The following is a 14,785-nucleotide window of genomic DNA, read 5'->3' on the forward strand; positions in this document are numbered from 1 at the left end:
TATGGGCCTGGTTCCGCCTGCCTGAAGTGCACTGCACCCACTAATACTGCTTCAGGGGCCTTCATACTGCTGTCACGGACCTGAGTATGACATCTGAGGCTGGCAATCAATATTTTGAAAGATATTTTTAGAGGGTGGGAGGGGGTTAGTGACCACTGGGGAGTAAAGGGAGGTCATCCCCGATTCCGGTGGTCATCTGGTCATTTTGGGCACCTTTTTGTGCCTTGGTCGTAAGAAAAACATGGCCAGGTAAAGTCGTCCAAGTGTTCGTCAGGGACGTCCTTGTTTATTTCAATTGTGGGTCAAGGATGTCCAAGTGTTAGGCATGCCCAAGTCCCGCCTTCACTACGCCTCCGACACGCCCCCTTCAACTTTGGCTGTCCCTGCGATGGAAAGCAGTTGGGGATGTCCAAAATCAGCTTTCAATTATACCGATTTAGACGACCCTGGGAGAAGGACGTCCATCTTCCGATTTATGTCGAAAGATGGGCGTCCTTCTCTTTTGAAAATGATACCTATAGAGTTTTAAATTTAGTCCCCATATTGTACTGGTAGCCAGTGAAGTTTTTGCAAAAATGGTGTGATATGGTCACATCGCTTGCAACCTTCTATCAGTCTTGCTGCTGCATTCTTCTCTGCATATTTCTATTTTTGTATTTGATGAGGGTTGATATATGTGATCAAGGTGAGGCATTTTCCTAGTATATGGTTTCTGTGTCAGATTCTGCAGCAGTCTACTTTGATTGCTTTTCCCAGGAGACAGTGTCTTGGTGTTCTAGGGGCCCACTGTAATATTTGCAGTGCTGCCATTTCATAGGTAGGGCGGTTGCTGGTGGAGTCTTAGGAATTAGTGCTGTTATATTAGGGCAGGCTTATTGCACAGGTTTTGAGTGTTTTTAGGACAAGGTATTTTAATTCATAGTAACATAGTAAATGTCGACAAAGACCTGCACGGTCCATTCAGTCTGCCTAACAAGGTGACCAGAGTGAATCTGGCACTCTGCAAAGGTTCCACTTCTTCATGATTAAACACTGACATACTTAATCCCTGCCTCCCCCTACCAACTGGCCCTATTTCCCAGCTACTGGAGTTGCCATCGAAGCCCACGCCAGCCTTGATCCTGATCTGTCTTTGCCATTTATGGGACCCGGACCATAGAAGTGCATTGGTCTTATTTCCCAACCTCTGAAGCTGCCATCAAAGCTCACTCCAGCTATCAGGTCATTTAAATTTTGCTATAATTGGATCCTCTGTGTTTATCCCACGCATTCTTCAATTCTGTCACAGATGCCAGGCAGTAGAGAACGTTCCAGCTAGTCAGCCACTGTTAGAGGAGGTTCTGAAGACACAAAGTAAATGCACAGAAATTTAGGTTCAGGATGTGTCTTAAGAGTTCTGTTCCACCCTTTATAAACAGCAGGTTTCCCTTTCTTCTAGAAAGATTGCTTAAATGAGGCAATTTAATAGGTTTGCTGCATAAATGGTTCCTGGGACATTATCTTGTAGTTTCAGGGTAGTGAATTTTAAAGAATTTCTCCTCCCCCCTCCACTTCCCCCCCCCCCCCCCCCCCCCCACAGTCAATCTGACCTCCCTATCTCTTTGCCTCCCTTACCCCAAAACTAGAAACTCAAATTATGTCTATGCCACAGACTGTAAGCCTGTGAACTACTGGCAGGGGTTAAAAGTTATAATACTTACAAAACACTCTAGATTAATGTTCTGTCACTGTTAATTAAGGGTTGTCTCTTGTAAGGATGCATTACTATTATTTGAAAAAAAACACAGAACAATCTATAATTAATATTAAATGCAAAGCCCAGGAGACCTTGAGGTTGAATCAATGAGCAGCAGGTCCCTATAAAACCTACACTGAGCTCTCTGAAGCTGAACAGGCAGCCTTGACACCGTGACAGCAGTTGTGATCTTGTCTCCACATGCAGGAAGAGGATCTACCCATGCGTAATTTAAAAATACTCGGTAAATGTGGCATATTCTCTGCCCATAATTCTGGAGGACCGATGGCCAAGGCTTCAAAATTGACAGTGTTCTTGACTATCTCCAGGGCTGAATAGAGATGGAAGGAGAGCAGAGACTACTCTAGTGATAATTATTCCAGTTTTGAGAGATGAAAACACTTTGGCCACTGATTACATTGCTTTTTAGTGGAGTCCTATGGAAGAAAGTTGACCCAAAATGCTTTCTAGGAGAAAACGCCTTAACGACTGTCCTCAGCAGAGAAGGAGACATTGTAATTGGGGCATTAATAACCATTGAGGTTTTCTTGCAAATTGAAACTGAACCTTTTACAACGTATCCGTTGCGTAAAGGTCACTATTCGTAAGTAGAGTTGTCCATCTCTCTTGGCAGTCACATTGATGAATTTGGGTTACTTAACTCAATGGTGTGAAGTTTGTGTGTTTGTAGGAGGCTCCATTAGATGCACGCAGCAATTCTGTAGGTCTTACATTCATCATGAAATGTTGTCTTTCTTCTGATAGTTGTCAGCAGCAATAGCTCATCACTTCTGTCTATGTTGGTTATGTATGTTTATTTTGTAAACCACCTAGGTGTATAGGTGGTATATAAATATTAAAATAAATAAATAAATCTGTGTTTTGCTGATCACCACCAGCGTTACACCTGGAAACTCAATGTCAGGGCATTTCCAGGCACCAGTGTTAACGTTCCAGGTTTGCGGAGCCAGTTAAAATATTGAGTACTTAACCGGCTATGAAGAACCCACATATAAACAGGACTGACTTTTATTCGGTCCTATTTATTCAGTTACCTTGGCTGACATTTGGCTCTTAACTGGACAACTGCCCCCAGAACACACACCCTAAAGAGCTGGTTTTCAGTTCTGCACTAACCAGTTCTCAGCAGCGCTAATGGGTTAAGTGCTGTTGAAAATTAGTGGTTAGCCATGGAAAGGCAACTTAACCAGCCAGGAGCTGTTTCTGCCCGGTTAAATCACTTTGAATATCGACCCATATATGCACCTCAACTAAAAGTCAGTGCTGTGTTGGAGTGCACCTACTTGTTAAAAGTATGGAATCAACAAAATCCGTTATCAACAAGCAAAAAATAATCTCTAAAATTACTCCCAAGACAATCAAGTTTTTGTAACCAAAATGTGGGCTGTTTCAAGGGTCCGATTATATCAAGGGACAGACTAAAGATGCTTACTGCTAATTTAAGTACATGTTTCCAAACTGAAATGAAATGTAATTAGGATTTTTTTAGAAAAGAAAAAAAATTGAAACGCTGATCTTTTGTGAAAGTTGATCTTATTGCTCCAGAATCTTCCAGAAGCAGGGGGTAAATCACAGACTTTTTTGTGTTGGAGTCATTTAATGCTTACAAAACTTAGGACTAAGATGATGGTTAGTGTATCTATGTTTAAGTTTGTCTGCAGTTAGATGTATTTTATCATAATTTTGATTTCATTTCAGACTACCCGAACCGAATTTTTTTAACTTCTTGGCATTGGTTTCTGCTGTGGAAGAGATCAATAACAGCTCGGAGCTCTTACCAAACATCACCCTTGGGTTCCACATTTATGATCCTAAGAATCAACCATTCCTCACATTCATGAGTGCCTTGGGTATATTTTCTGGCATGGCCACCGGGATCCCTAATTATCGCTGTAAATCCTCTGCCACCCTGGCTGCAGTCATTGAAGGGCTTCCATCTGAGCTATCAATTCAGCTGTCCAACGTGTTCAGGATTTACCACTACCCACAGGTATCGAGGGGTCTTCTAAGATTCACTTCATACCTAATGCTTTACTTCTCCCTCCAGTTACTTAATGTAATATGTTGTAGGGATAGTCTGTCATTGCATTGACATAGGAAATGACAAAGACATGGCCCACATTGTTGCTTGTCGTTACCAAATGAAAATGAGCAGAAAAGAAAATGACATTTTGTGTTTTGTCATTTATCGATAACAGGGTGCATTTTGGGGTATATTCAGTAAACGGCACCCAAAGCCAGCCCCAGGAAGATCCGCGCTAATCCAGTGTTCTGCAAAGGATGCTCTACGCGGACTGACCTCTGCAGAATACTGGTTTAGCATACATTTCATGCCTAAATTTGGCTAGTTTTGGTTTTCTGGGACCTTCTCTCTGGAACTATTTACCATCTCACATCAGTTCTGAAACGTCTTACCCAAAATTTAAGGTTTTAAATAAAACACACCTGTTTCAAGAATGTTTTGGTACCTCTGAATAACTGTTTGTTCCCTCTTGTGTCTGTACTCTAAATATTTTTATATTGTAAACCACATGGTCACCTTGCGGTATATCAAGTCCTGGGAAATAAATAAATAGTTGGCACCAATTAACAGTTGCCTAGGGGTGCATGGATGTGGGAAGGGCATGGATGGGTTAGTGGCGTGCCTATGAGTTAGATGCACAACTTCATATGCTTCAAAAATAAGCTCCATGCTTGCTGGTAAAAATAATAATTCAACAGTAATCCCAACTTGAATATCAAAGCATAGAAAACTACAACAGTGACGGTGTTTACTTCTAGTATGGTGGTCTAGATTAGATCCACCATCCTCACTGTAGAATCTGATTAACGATTGCTCCATGTTCCTGAAGTTTTTTAGAGGGCAGTTCTAGAAAAGGGCACCTGATAGGAGGTTATTCTATAAAGGAAAGTAGGTGTTTACATTCCTTTAATGAACACTAATCTTACAGGTCAGATGTGCCTGTTTCCACTTAGGCGCCATGACTTTCTTACCCACCCTTTGAACTAAAAGTCCATCCAAGTTACCCAAAGCTTTCCAAATTCAGATATTTTATTCACAAATGGATTTTCGTAGGAGCAATGTTTTATGAAAACTATGCAAATACTATTTTTCAAATTGGACCAAATGAATTTATATGAATGTGCAAATCCTGACTCTGCCCAATCGTCCATTCAAAATCTGATGTTTGGATTTCTCCCCCTTCACAGTAGCTGAATTATATACATCTAACTCCATATTCACAGAAAGTCTAACTACATAAGCTGAAATGATGTGATTCCTGGACATGTTTATAACTTTATGCATGCAACATTGATATTCATGGTATAAAGACTGCTTCGGAAAGTACATGTATTACTTTATGCAGTTACCTTAGCACAAACATATGTGTATTACTCCTAAAATGCGTATCTTTATCCTGTTGACTTCTATACTCTTCAGCTTCTTAAATATCACCTTCTAGACTAATCCATTTATTGACACATGAGCTTCCAAGAAGATGAAATGGACTCCGGTTCTCAAGAGCTTATGCCTTAATAAATCGGTTGGTCTCTAAGGTGCCACTTGCCCCTTTCAATTCCATTACGTAACAATGACACATCCTGTTCAGAAGGAATGGATCCTCAGAAGCTTAGCGGAGATTGGGTGGCAGAGCCGGTGGTGGGGTAGTTGGGAGGCAGCGCTAATGCTGGACAGACGTCTACGGTCTGTGCCCTGAAAATGGCAGATGCAAATCAAGGTCAGGTATACACATAAAGTAGCGCATAGGAGTTTATCTTGTTGGGCAGACTGGATGGACCGTACAGGTCTTTCTCTGCCGTCATCTACTATGTTACTATCAGGCTTATTTTCAAAAGTGAAGAACGCCCATCTTTCAACACAAATCGGGAGATGGGCGTCCTTCTCCCGAAGTCGCCCAAATCGGTATAATCGAAAGCTGATTTTGGGCGACCTCAACTGCTTTCCATCATTGAGATGACCAACATTCACGGGGGCGTGTTGGAGGCGTGGTGAAGACAGGACTGGGGCGTGCCTAACACATGGTCGTCCTCGGCCGATAATCGAAAAAAAAGGTTGTCCCTGACGAGCATTTGGTCCATTTTACTTGGACACTTTTTTTTCATGACCAAGCCTCGAAAAGGAGCCCGAACTGACCAGATCACCACCGGAGGGAATTGGGGGTGACCTCCCCTTACTCCCCCAGTGCTCACTAACCCCCTCCGCCCTAAAACAAAATTAAAAAACATTTTTTGCCAGCCTCTATGCCAGCCTCAAATGTCAGACCCAGCTCCATGACAGCAGTATGCAGGTCCATGGAGCAGTTTTAGTGGGTGCAGTGCACTTCAGGCAGGTGGACCCAGGGGCATCCCCCCCTACCTATTACACTTCTGGTGGTAAAGGTTGAACCCTCCAAACCCCCCCCAAAACCCACTGTACCCACATGTAGGTGCCCCCCTTCTCTTATGGGTGAAAGGGGGCACCTACATGTGGGTACACTTGTGGGGAGTGGGTTTTGGGGGGGGGGACTCAGCACACAAGGTAAGGGAGCTATACACCTGGGAGCAATTTGTGAAGTCCACTGCACTGCCCCCCTAGGGTGCTCGGATGGTGTCCTGGCATGTCAGGGGGACCAGTGCACTACGAATGCTGGCTCCTCCCACAACCAAATGGCATGGATTTGGTCATTTTTGCGATGGTCGTCTTCAGTTTCGATTATCGCCAAAAACCGAGGTCACCCATCTCTAAGGTCGACCTAAATGTTGGGATTTGGGTGTCCTTGACCGTATTATCGAAATGAAAGATGGACGCCCATCTTGTTTTGATTATACGGTGTGTCCCACCCCTTCGTGGCACTGTCATCAAAGATGGTCGCCCTTAGAGATGGGCGACCGCGTTCGATTATGCCCCTCTATGTATTATGTATGCCAACAGATTAGCGGAAGGATCAGAGCAGACACTATCAAGTCCAAAGAATCTTTATTAAAACGGGGTCTGTCTTAATAAAGATTCTTTGGACCTCATAGTGTCTGCTCTGGTCCTTGCTTTGTATTGATGCAAGACACCAAGTGCCTCTTTTTGATTCGGTTTACCAACAGATCAGCTACAACTCACAGAATCTTTTCATCGGCGATGCTGTAAAGTTTCCGTATTTCTACCAGACAGCACCCAGAGAGTTGCATCTCTCCAACGGGATAGTCAAGTTATTGAAACTTTTCGGCTGGACTTGGGTCGGTATCCTTGTACCCAATGAAGACAACAGTTTAAAGGCTGTTCAGATCCTGAAAGAAGAGATTGAGCAGAATGGTGGCTGCATTGAATTCATAGAAACTTTCAATTACAAGAAAAGAATGTCACAGGAGAAAGGATCTAAAATAAAAGACCGTATTTATTCATCGTCATCTAATGTGATTATTTTATATGGCAACAGAGAATATTTATTAAGACTATCTTGGCCGGAAATTTTTTATCTAATGTCCAACAAGATACTCATCAGAACGAGTGAACAGAGTTTGGATGCCTATTATCAACCCAACAAAGATGTGAAGAGCAACATTCTAGCATTTCTAATACATGAGAAGACCATTCCAAGCTTTCTAAAATTTATCCATGAGACAGATCCAAACCTATTTCCATTTACAGGTTTCAGTCAGTACTGGTGGATGTCTCTGTGCCAGGAAAAATGCCTCAAGAGTGTCCCACAACTATGCAAGAAAAATTCCAACCTGCCTACATCTGGAACATCACATTGCAGTGTCCACACTTTCGCACTCAACTATAATATTTACAACGCTGTGTATGCCTTGGCACATGCATTACATGATATGACCAAGTCCAACTCTGAAAGTGAATCCATGAGAAGCAAAGATACCCCAGGATTTCAGGATTATTTGCCATGGAAGGTAATGTCAATTATTCAAGAAATGCTATATTTGGAACTAAGGCAAGCAGACAATAAAAGCTAAGGATGCCATATAGCTATTGATATCGGGGTTCATTCTGTAAATAGGTTTTTAATATTTATATTCAAAAACTGCAAAGGGATAATATTCATCTGTGTAATGAATATTATACAATCGTATCATACAATATTAAATATAAAAATAAAATTAAACATAAATTCATTAAATCTTATTCACATGGTATAATCCAATATGTAAATAGCCTATAATTTATTTATTTATTTATTTGTAACATTTGCATCCCACATTTTCCAACCTATTTGCAGGCTCAATGTGGCTTACATAGTACCGGAGAGGTGTTCATAGACTCCGGTGGGAACAAATACAAAGTGATATTTTGGTAATAAAGAGTTCAGATGGATCAGTTAGCGGTAGAGTTATGTTTTGTCCAATACATCATTTACTTTTGTTGTGTTGCCGGGATCAGGCAACTAGGTTGGGTCGGTATGGTATGCCTTTTCAAACAGGTTAGTCTTTAGGAATTTCTGGAAGCTGAGGTGGTTGAACGTCATCCTCAAGGCCCTTGGCAACGCGTTCCACAGTCGCGTGCCTATATAGGAAAAGCTGGATGCGTAAATTGATTTGTATTTAAGGCCTTTACAGCTTGGGTAGTGTAGGTTCAGATATGAATAACACTCAAAGGAATGCCACTGGTGTGAAACAAGCAAGATGTCATACAAATCTCTACTTTTTGCAAAGTACAAAATTATTAATACCCACTCCTATCCACATACATCGCACATTGGAAGCTGGTTTACCAAAACCAAGTATGTGGTAGGGGCTATGTGGTGGGGCATAATCGAACGGGGATGACCATCTCTAAGGATGTCCATCTCTAAGGACATTTTGGCAAAGGGGCGGGGAAACCCGTATTATCGAAACAAGATGGACATCCATCTTTCGTTTCGATAATACAGTCGACTTTAGAGATGATCGGCCTAAATGTTGAGATGGTCGACCTTAGAAATGGTCGTCCCCGGTTTTCGGCCATAATGGAAACCGAGGACGTCCATCTCAAAAATGAGAAAATCCAAGTTATTTGGTCATGGAAGGAGCCAGCATTCATAGTGCACTGGTCCTCCTCACATGCCAGGACACCAACCGGGCACCCTAGGGGGCACTGCAGTGAACTTCACAAATTCCTCCCAGGTGCATAGCTCCCTTACCTTCGGTGCTGAGCCCCCCAAACACCCCCCCAAAACCCACTCCCCACAACTGTACACCACTACCATAGCCGTTAGGGATGAAGGGGGGAAACCTACATGTGGGTACAGTGGGTTTCCATTGGGTTTTGGAGGGCTCATATTTACCACCACATGTGTAACAGGTGTGGGGGATGGGCCTGGGTCCGCCTGCCTGAATTGCACTGCACTCACTAAAAACTGCTCCAGGGACCTGCATACTGCTGTGATGGAGCTGGGTATGACATTTGAGGCTGGCATAGAGGCTGGAAAAAATGTTTTTTAATTTTTTGGGGGTGGGAGGGGGTTGGTGACCACTGGGGGAGTAAGGGGAGGTCATCCCCGATTCCCTCCGGTGGTCATCTGGTCAGTTCGGGCACCTTTTGAGGCTTGGTCATGAAAAAAAAGGGACCAAGTAAAGTCGACCAAATGCTCATGAAGGACGCCCTTCTTTTTTCCATTATCGGCCAAGGACACCCATCTCTTAACCACACCCCGTCCCGCCTTCCGTACACTGCCGACACGACCCTGTGAACTTTGGTCGATCCCGCGACAGAAAGCAGTTGAGGATGCAAAAAATTGGCTTTCGATTATGCCGATTTGGGCAACCTCGGGAGAAGGATGCCTATCTCTCGATTTGTGTTGGAAGGTGGGCATTCTTCTCTTTTGAAAATAAGCCTGACAGTAACTCATTTCTATTGTTTTTTTTTTATTTTTAATCCTCACCCTACAGTTATTACCAAAAGAGCACAGGTTTTATCAAAAATCAAAAGATAGTCCAACAACCATATATTTAGCCATTTTCTCAATAAACTGTATATGACACAAACTAATAAATCCCGCTGCTCCTAACAACATTTGGTAATCCTCTTAAATAAACGTCGTTGACATCATGTAGAAGCTTTAGCCATCAAATGCTCAGATCCAGCTTACTTGGTTTCCATCTCTTTGGAAACTCAACATGAGTCCCACAAATACTTCCTTGATTAAACAAGCAGCATTCAATACAATACATTGCCTTGCAAATACCACATCCTTGCATTCCTTTGTGTTATGCATTAATTAAAGGCTATTTACATATTAGATTATACCATGTGATTAAGATTTAATTAATTTATGTTTAATTTTATTTTTATATTTGATATCCTGTGATAAGATTGTCTAATATTTATATGCCAGCTACACGTGTAAATGATTAGAATACCAACATATTCATGTGTACTTTTGGGTGTAAATGCCGAAAACCTGCTAAGGGCTTATGTTATGTAAGCACATATTTGACAGATGACATGGGTTGGGTCTGGGCAGGTCTCACATTTATATGTATAACGTCTAGAACAGGAGTGGGCAACCAAAGCCCTTGAGAGTATTATTTCACAGAAAGGGTGATGGAGGCGTGGAATGGCATCCCGGTGGAGGTGGTGGAGTCGAATTTAAAAAGGCATGAGATAAGCATGTGGGATCGCTTAGGAACAGGAAGAATTAGGGGTTACAGAGGATGGGCAGGCTGGATGGGTCATTTGGCCTTTATCTGCCGTCAAGTTTCTATGTTTCCAGAGCTACAACCCAGTGGGTTTTAAAGATTTACCCAATGAATATGTATGAGATCAATATGCATACAGTGGAGGCAGTGCATACAAACAGATGTCATGCACATTCAGTGGGGAAACCCTGAAAATCCAACTGGGTTGTGGTCAGCAAGGACCAAGGTTGCCCAACATTCTTTTACAAGAACACTTCGCAACCATTGTGTCTCAAACACACGGGAGGTGTGTTGCGGAGCCGGCATAGAGAGCAGCTATTTTTTCCCAGTTTCTAAGGTAGCACACCTCTCCCCTCCCAGCACGGATCCAGAACCTCTCCCTCAGCTTCCCCAGTCTATCAAGCCTTTCTTCTCCAGTGCCTTTTCCTCGGCCACCTTCAGCACCCCGGGTCAAGCAAACCTGCTCTTCACCAGCAGCAGCAACAACAGCAACACCCTGCCTGGGCTCAGGTGGATTCTTCCCTCTGCAGCATCTCACCCCTCTGACATAATTTCCTGTTTATGCGCAGGCAGGATGCTGCAGAGGGGAAGGATCTGGCTTGGCCCTGGCAGTGAGTTACTGCTGCTGTTGCTACTGCTGCCAGTGAAGAGCGGGTTTGCATGATCGGGGGTGCTGAGGGAGGCACTGGTGAAAAAAGGTTTGATGGACCAGGGGTGCTGAAGGATACCGAGGAAGAGTCACGGATGGGAGGATGAAGAGTTGCCATGCCCATGGGGAAAGATCCCAGACCTTGGGTGAAGGAACATGGGATGTGGAGGCTGAGGAGAGGGGGAAATGTTTTGTATATAGACTTCACTTAACATTGTATTATTAAACTATGCTACAGTCAAATTGTTGGGCAGACTGGATGGACCATGTGGACCTTCATCTGCTGTCATTTACTCTATTATCATAAAGCTGGCAGCTGGGATCTATTTCTAGCAATGTAGATTAGAATAACTGGGCAGACTTAAAGAACCTAAGAGTGGATAAGAAATTAGTTTATTTCATGGTGGGTGGTGGGTGGTAGGTGGGGAGAGGGTGACACCTAGTGGTCAAACTAAGCACCCATGATTACATAGTCCTGGAAGGAGCTATGATGCATAAGTGTTACGCTCTGCTACACTTCTCCAGGATGGGTCGGTTTCTGTTTCCTAACCCGGCAGCCGTCATCTGGCTTGGAGCAAGGACAGCAGCCATCTTGGCTAGCTTAGGAGGGGGCAGCCATCTTGTATACAAGAACAGGAAGGAAGCCCATATTTGGGTGTTGTTGTGCTACTCTGCTGATGGGGGCAGCCATCTTGGAACAGCTGCACATGGTTGAGCCTAATTCCTGCACTATTTAAAGCCCTGTTTCCAGTCCTTCCATGCTTCGGCTTCTATTCGCGTAGAGGTTGTGGTCTTCACCTGTTCCAGTGTTTTCCTGTGTTCCTGACCTTGGATTGCTTACTGACCACGTGTTGTGTTGCTGCCTGCCTTGACCTTGGACTGTTTACTGACTATTCTTTGCTCTGCCATTTACGGGCTCTGGACTGTGTTTGTTTGCCCTCCTATCTGGTAAGTGGTCGTGCAACCCCGCTGGTTCCGGAAGTCCTGCTAGCCACTCGAACCCAGGGGCTCAACTCCTGGGGGGCAGTGGCTAAGTGCAGGTGAAGCTAGGGGTTGTCTGGATGCCTGACCGAGTGCGGTGTCACTCCATCTTCGCTGTGCTCAGTCGGGGCACAAGGGCTAACACATCTCCAGTCATAACAATAAGCTCTAACAGTTGACTGTCACTAAAATGAACATACTAGATATGTCGGGGTATAAAATAGAAACAAATCCTTAGTTGATATTGAATGAAAGCTCATTGCATTGGGATCCCAGTACTGGCTCTCACTTTGTTGGAAGCTTACATTAGAAGGAGAAAAACCAGCTTGTCAACAAATGTAGTTTTGCTGTTCTGATCTCTTTCCTTTTTCAGCTCCACCGCTACCTAAAGAAGGTCCATTTTAAGAATGTGCTGGGTGAAGAGATGTTTTTTGATGAGAATGGCAACCTTCCCACTGACTACGACATTAAAAACTTGGTTTTTCTCCCCAATCGGACTGTGAACCATAACATGATTGGACACTATAACTCTCACGCTCCCCCAGGGCAAGATTTCATTATCCATGAAAAGAAGATTGTTTGGGAGAGCTCGATCACCCAGGTGGAATTTTTTATTTAATTTTACTTATCCACCAAAGGCGAGTAATGATCAATTATATATTTTGTTTATTTATATGTATTTATATTCTTCCAAACATTGAGGCAGATCCCATACATATAATGCTCATAATTGCAAAAATAAAATCATATACAATACATTAAAACCAAAAGCTAGCATATAAAATAAAAGTACAATACACATGGCATAAACTGAAAAGTATATAGCAAAGACATACTGTAGCACTGAGCAAAAATCATATATCAGAAACAATCAAACTTGGATTACTACATTGATCTCTAGTGTCTGTCAAGCTTACGTTGCATCAAATGCTACTTGAAATAAGTATGTCTTAAGGTTACAACGAAAGTCCTGCAAAGTCTGGATGCCCCTTAAGCCATTCAGTAATGTATTCCACAAGAGTGGGCCAAAGCAAGAGAGTAATGTGCTTGAATCAAAACTTCCCAGCGTAAGGTGAGCAGAACCATTTTCCACCAGGGGCAATTCTATAACTTAGTGCAACATGGTAGGGACATATTGAGTGCCAATTTTATAACAGTTGGTACTGGGAAGATCCAAAAACGGCTGAACATTGATTGGTTAAGATTTTAAAATTCCCTCATGCTGTTTCTTTAGGACCCTGTTTACCAAGGTGCTCTAGCGTTTTTAGCACGTGCAAAAAATTAGCGTACAGTAACCGTGTAGATGACTATAATATGCCTATGGGCGTCTACACTGTAGAACGCTTTAAAAGGCTAGTGCGGCTTAGTAAACAGAGGGATAAATGATTCTTTTCTTCTTCCATTAGACACCTCCACAGTCCAAATGCAGTACAAGCTGCCTTCCTGGATCCAGGAAATTAACTTCAAGAGAAAAACCAGTCTGCTGTTATGACTGCATTCCTTGCCCAGATGGTGAAATGTCCAACCAGACCGGTGAGTGGCACTAGTAATAAACAGTATACAACCAACTGAAAACACTTACATGTTACAAAGTGGGATAAAAACAGAGAAACAGAATCTGATGGCAATCTCCTTACCTGTTGAAAAATGGAAGACTCCGCTTTACCTAATGCTAGGGTCCACCTTAGGAGTCAGCACTCAAGAAAAAGATCTAGGTGACATTGTAGACAATATGCTGAAAGCTTCTGCCCATTGTGTGGTGGTGGCCAAAAAACCAAACAGGATGCTAGGAATTATTAGAAAAGGGATGCAAAATAAGATAAAGCGGAAGCTACATACCTGTAGAGGGTATTCTCCGAGGACAGCAGGCTGATTGTTCTCACTGATGGGTGACGTCCAACGGCAGCCCAGGACTGGAAAATCTTCCCTAGCAACAAAAGTTTGCTAGCCTCGCGCTTCCATGCGCACTGCGCATGCGCGGCCGTCTTCCCACTCGAACGCGAGGGTGCTCGTCAGTCCAGTACATAGCTAAGGTAAGGGAAGACACCAACTCCGAAGGGGAGGTGGGCGGGATTGTGAGAACAATCAGCCTGCTGTCCTCTGAGAATACCCTCTACAGGTATGTAGCATTCGCTTTCTCCAAGGACAAGCAGGCTGCTTGTTCTCACTGATGGGGTATCCCTAGCCCCCAGGCTCACTCAAAACAACAAACATGGACAACTGGGCTTCGCAACGGCGAGGACATAACTGAGATTGACCTAACATGTTAACAACTAACGGAGAGTGCAGCCTGGAACAGAATAAAAATGGGCCTAGGGGGGAGGAGTTGGATTCTAAACTCCAAACAGGTTCTGTAACACCGACTGCCCAAACCGACTGTCGCGTCGGGTATCCTGCTGAAGGCAGTAATGAGATGTGAATGTGTGGACAGATGACCATGTCGCAGCCTTGCAAATCTCTTCAATAGTGGCTGACTTCAAGTGGGCCACTGACGCAGCCATGGCTTTAACATTATGAGCCATGACATGACCCTCAAGAGTCAGACCAGCCTGGGCGTAAGTGAAGGAAATGCAATCTGCTAGCCAATTAGATATGGTGCGTTTTCCTACAGCCACACCCCTCGTTGGGATCAAAAGAAACAAACAATTGGGCGGACTGACTGTGGGGGCTTGTCCGCTCCAGATAGAAGGCCAATGCTCTTTTGCAGTCCAATGTGTGTAGTTGTTGCTCAGCAGGGCGGGTATGAGGACGGGGAAAGAATGTTGGCAAGACAA

At 43.5% G+C, this 14,785-nt stretch overlaps 1 protein-coding gene across 1 annotated transcript in view; it reads left to right on the forward strand.

The window, feature by feature from the left end:
* Positions 1–14,785, forward strand: part of LOC115464591 (vomeronasal type-2 receptor 26-like) — a 38,419-nt gene that overhangs the window by 8,734 nt on the left and 14,900 nt on the right. Inside the window, exons 2-4 of the mRNA XM_030194954.1 lie at positions 3,455–3,746; positions 12,385–12,612; positions 13,418–13,544. Coding sequence (XP_030050814.1) covers positions 3,455–3,746; positions 12,385–12,612; positions 13,418–13,544 — 647 coding nt within the window. The remainder of the gene's footprint in view (positions 1–3,454; positions 3,747–12,384; positions 12,613–13,417; positions 13,545–14,785) is intronic.

This window comes from Microcaecilia unicolor, chromosome 3, assembly GCF_901765095.1.
Source record: "Microcaecilia unicolor chromosome 3, aMicUni1.1, whole genome shotgun sequence".
In the NCBI taxonomy this organism is placed as follows: domain Eukaryota; kingdom Metazoa; phylum Chordata; class Amphibia; order Gymnophiona; family Siphonopidae; genus Microcaecilia; species Microcaecilia unicolor.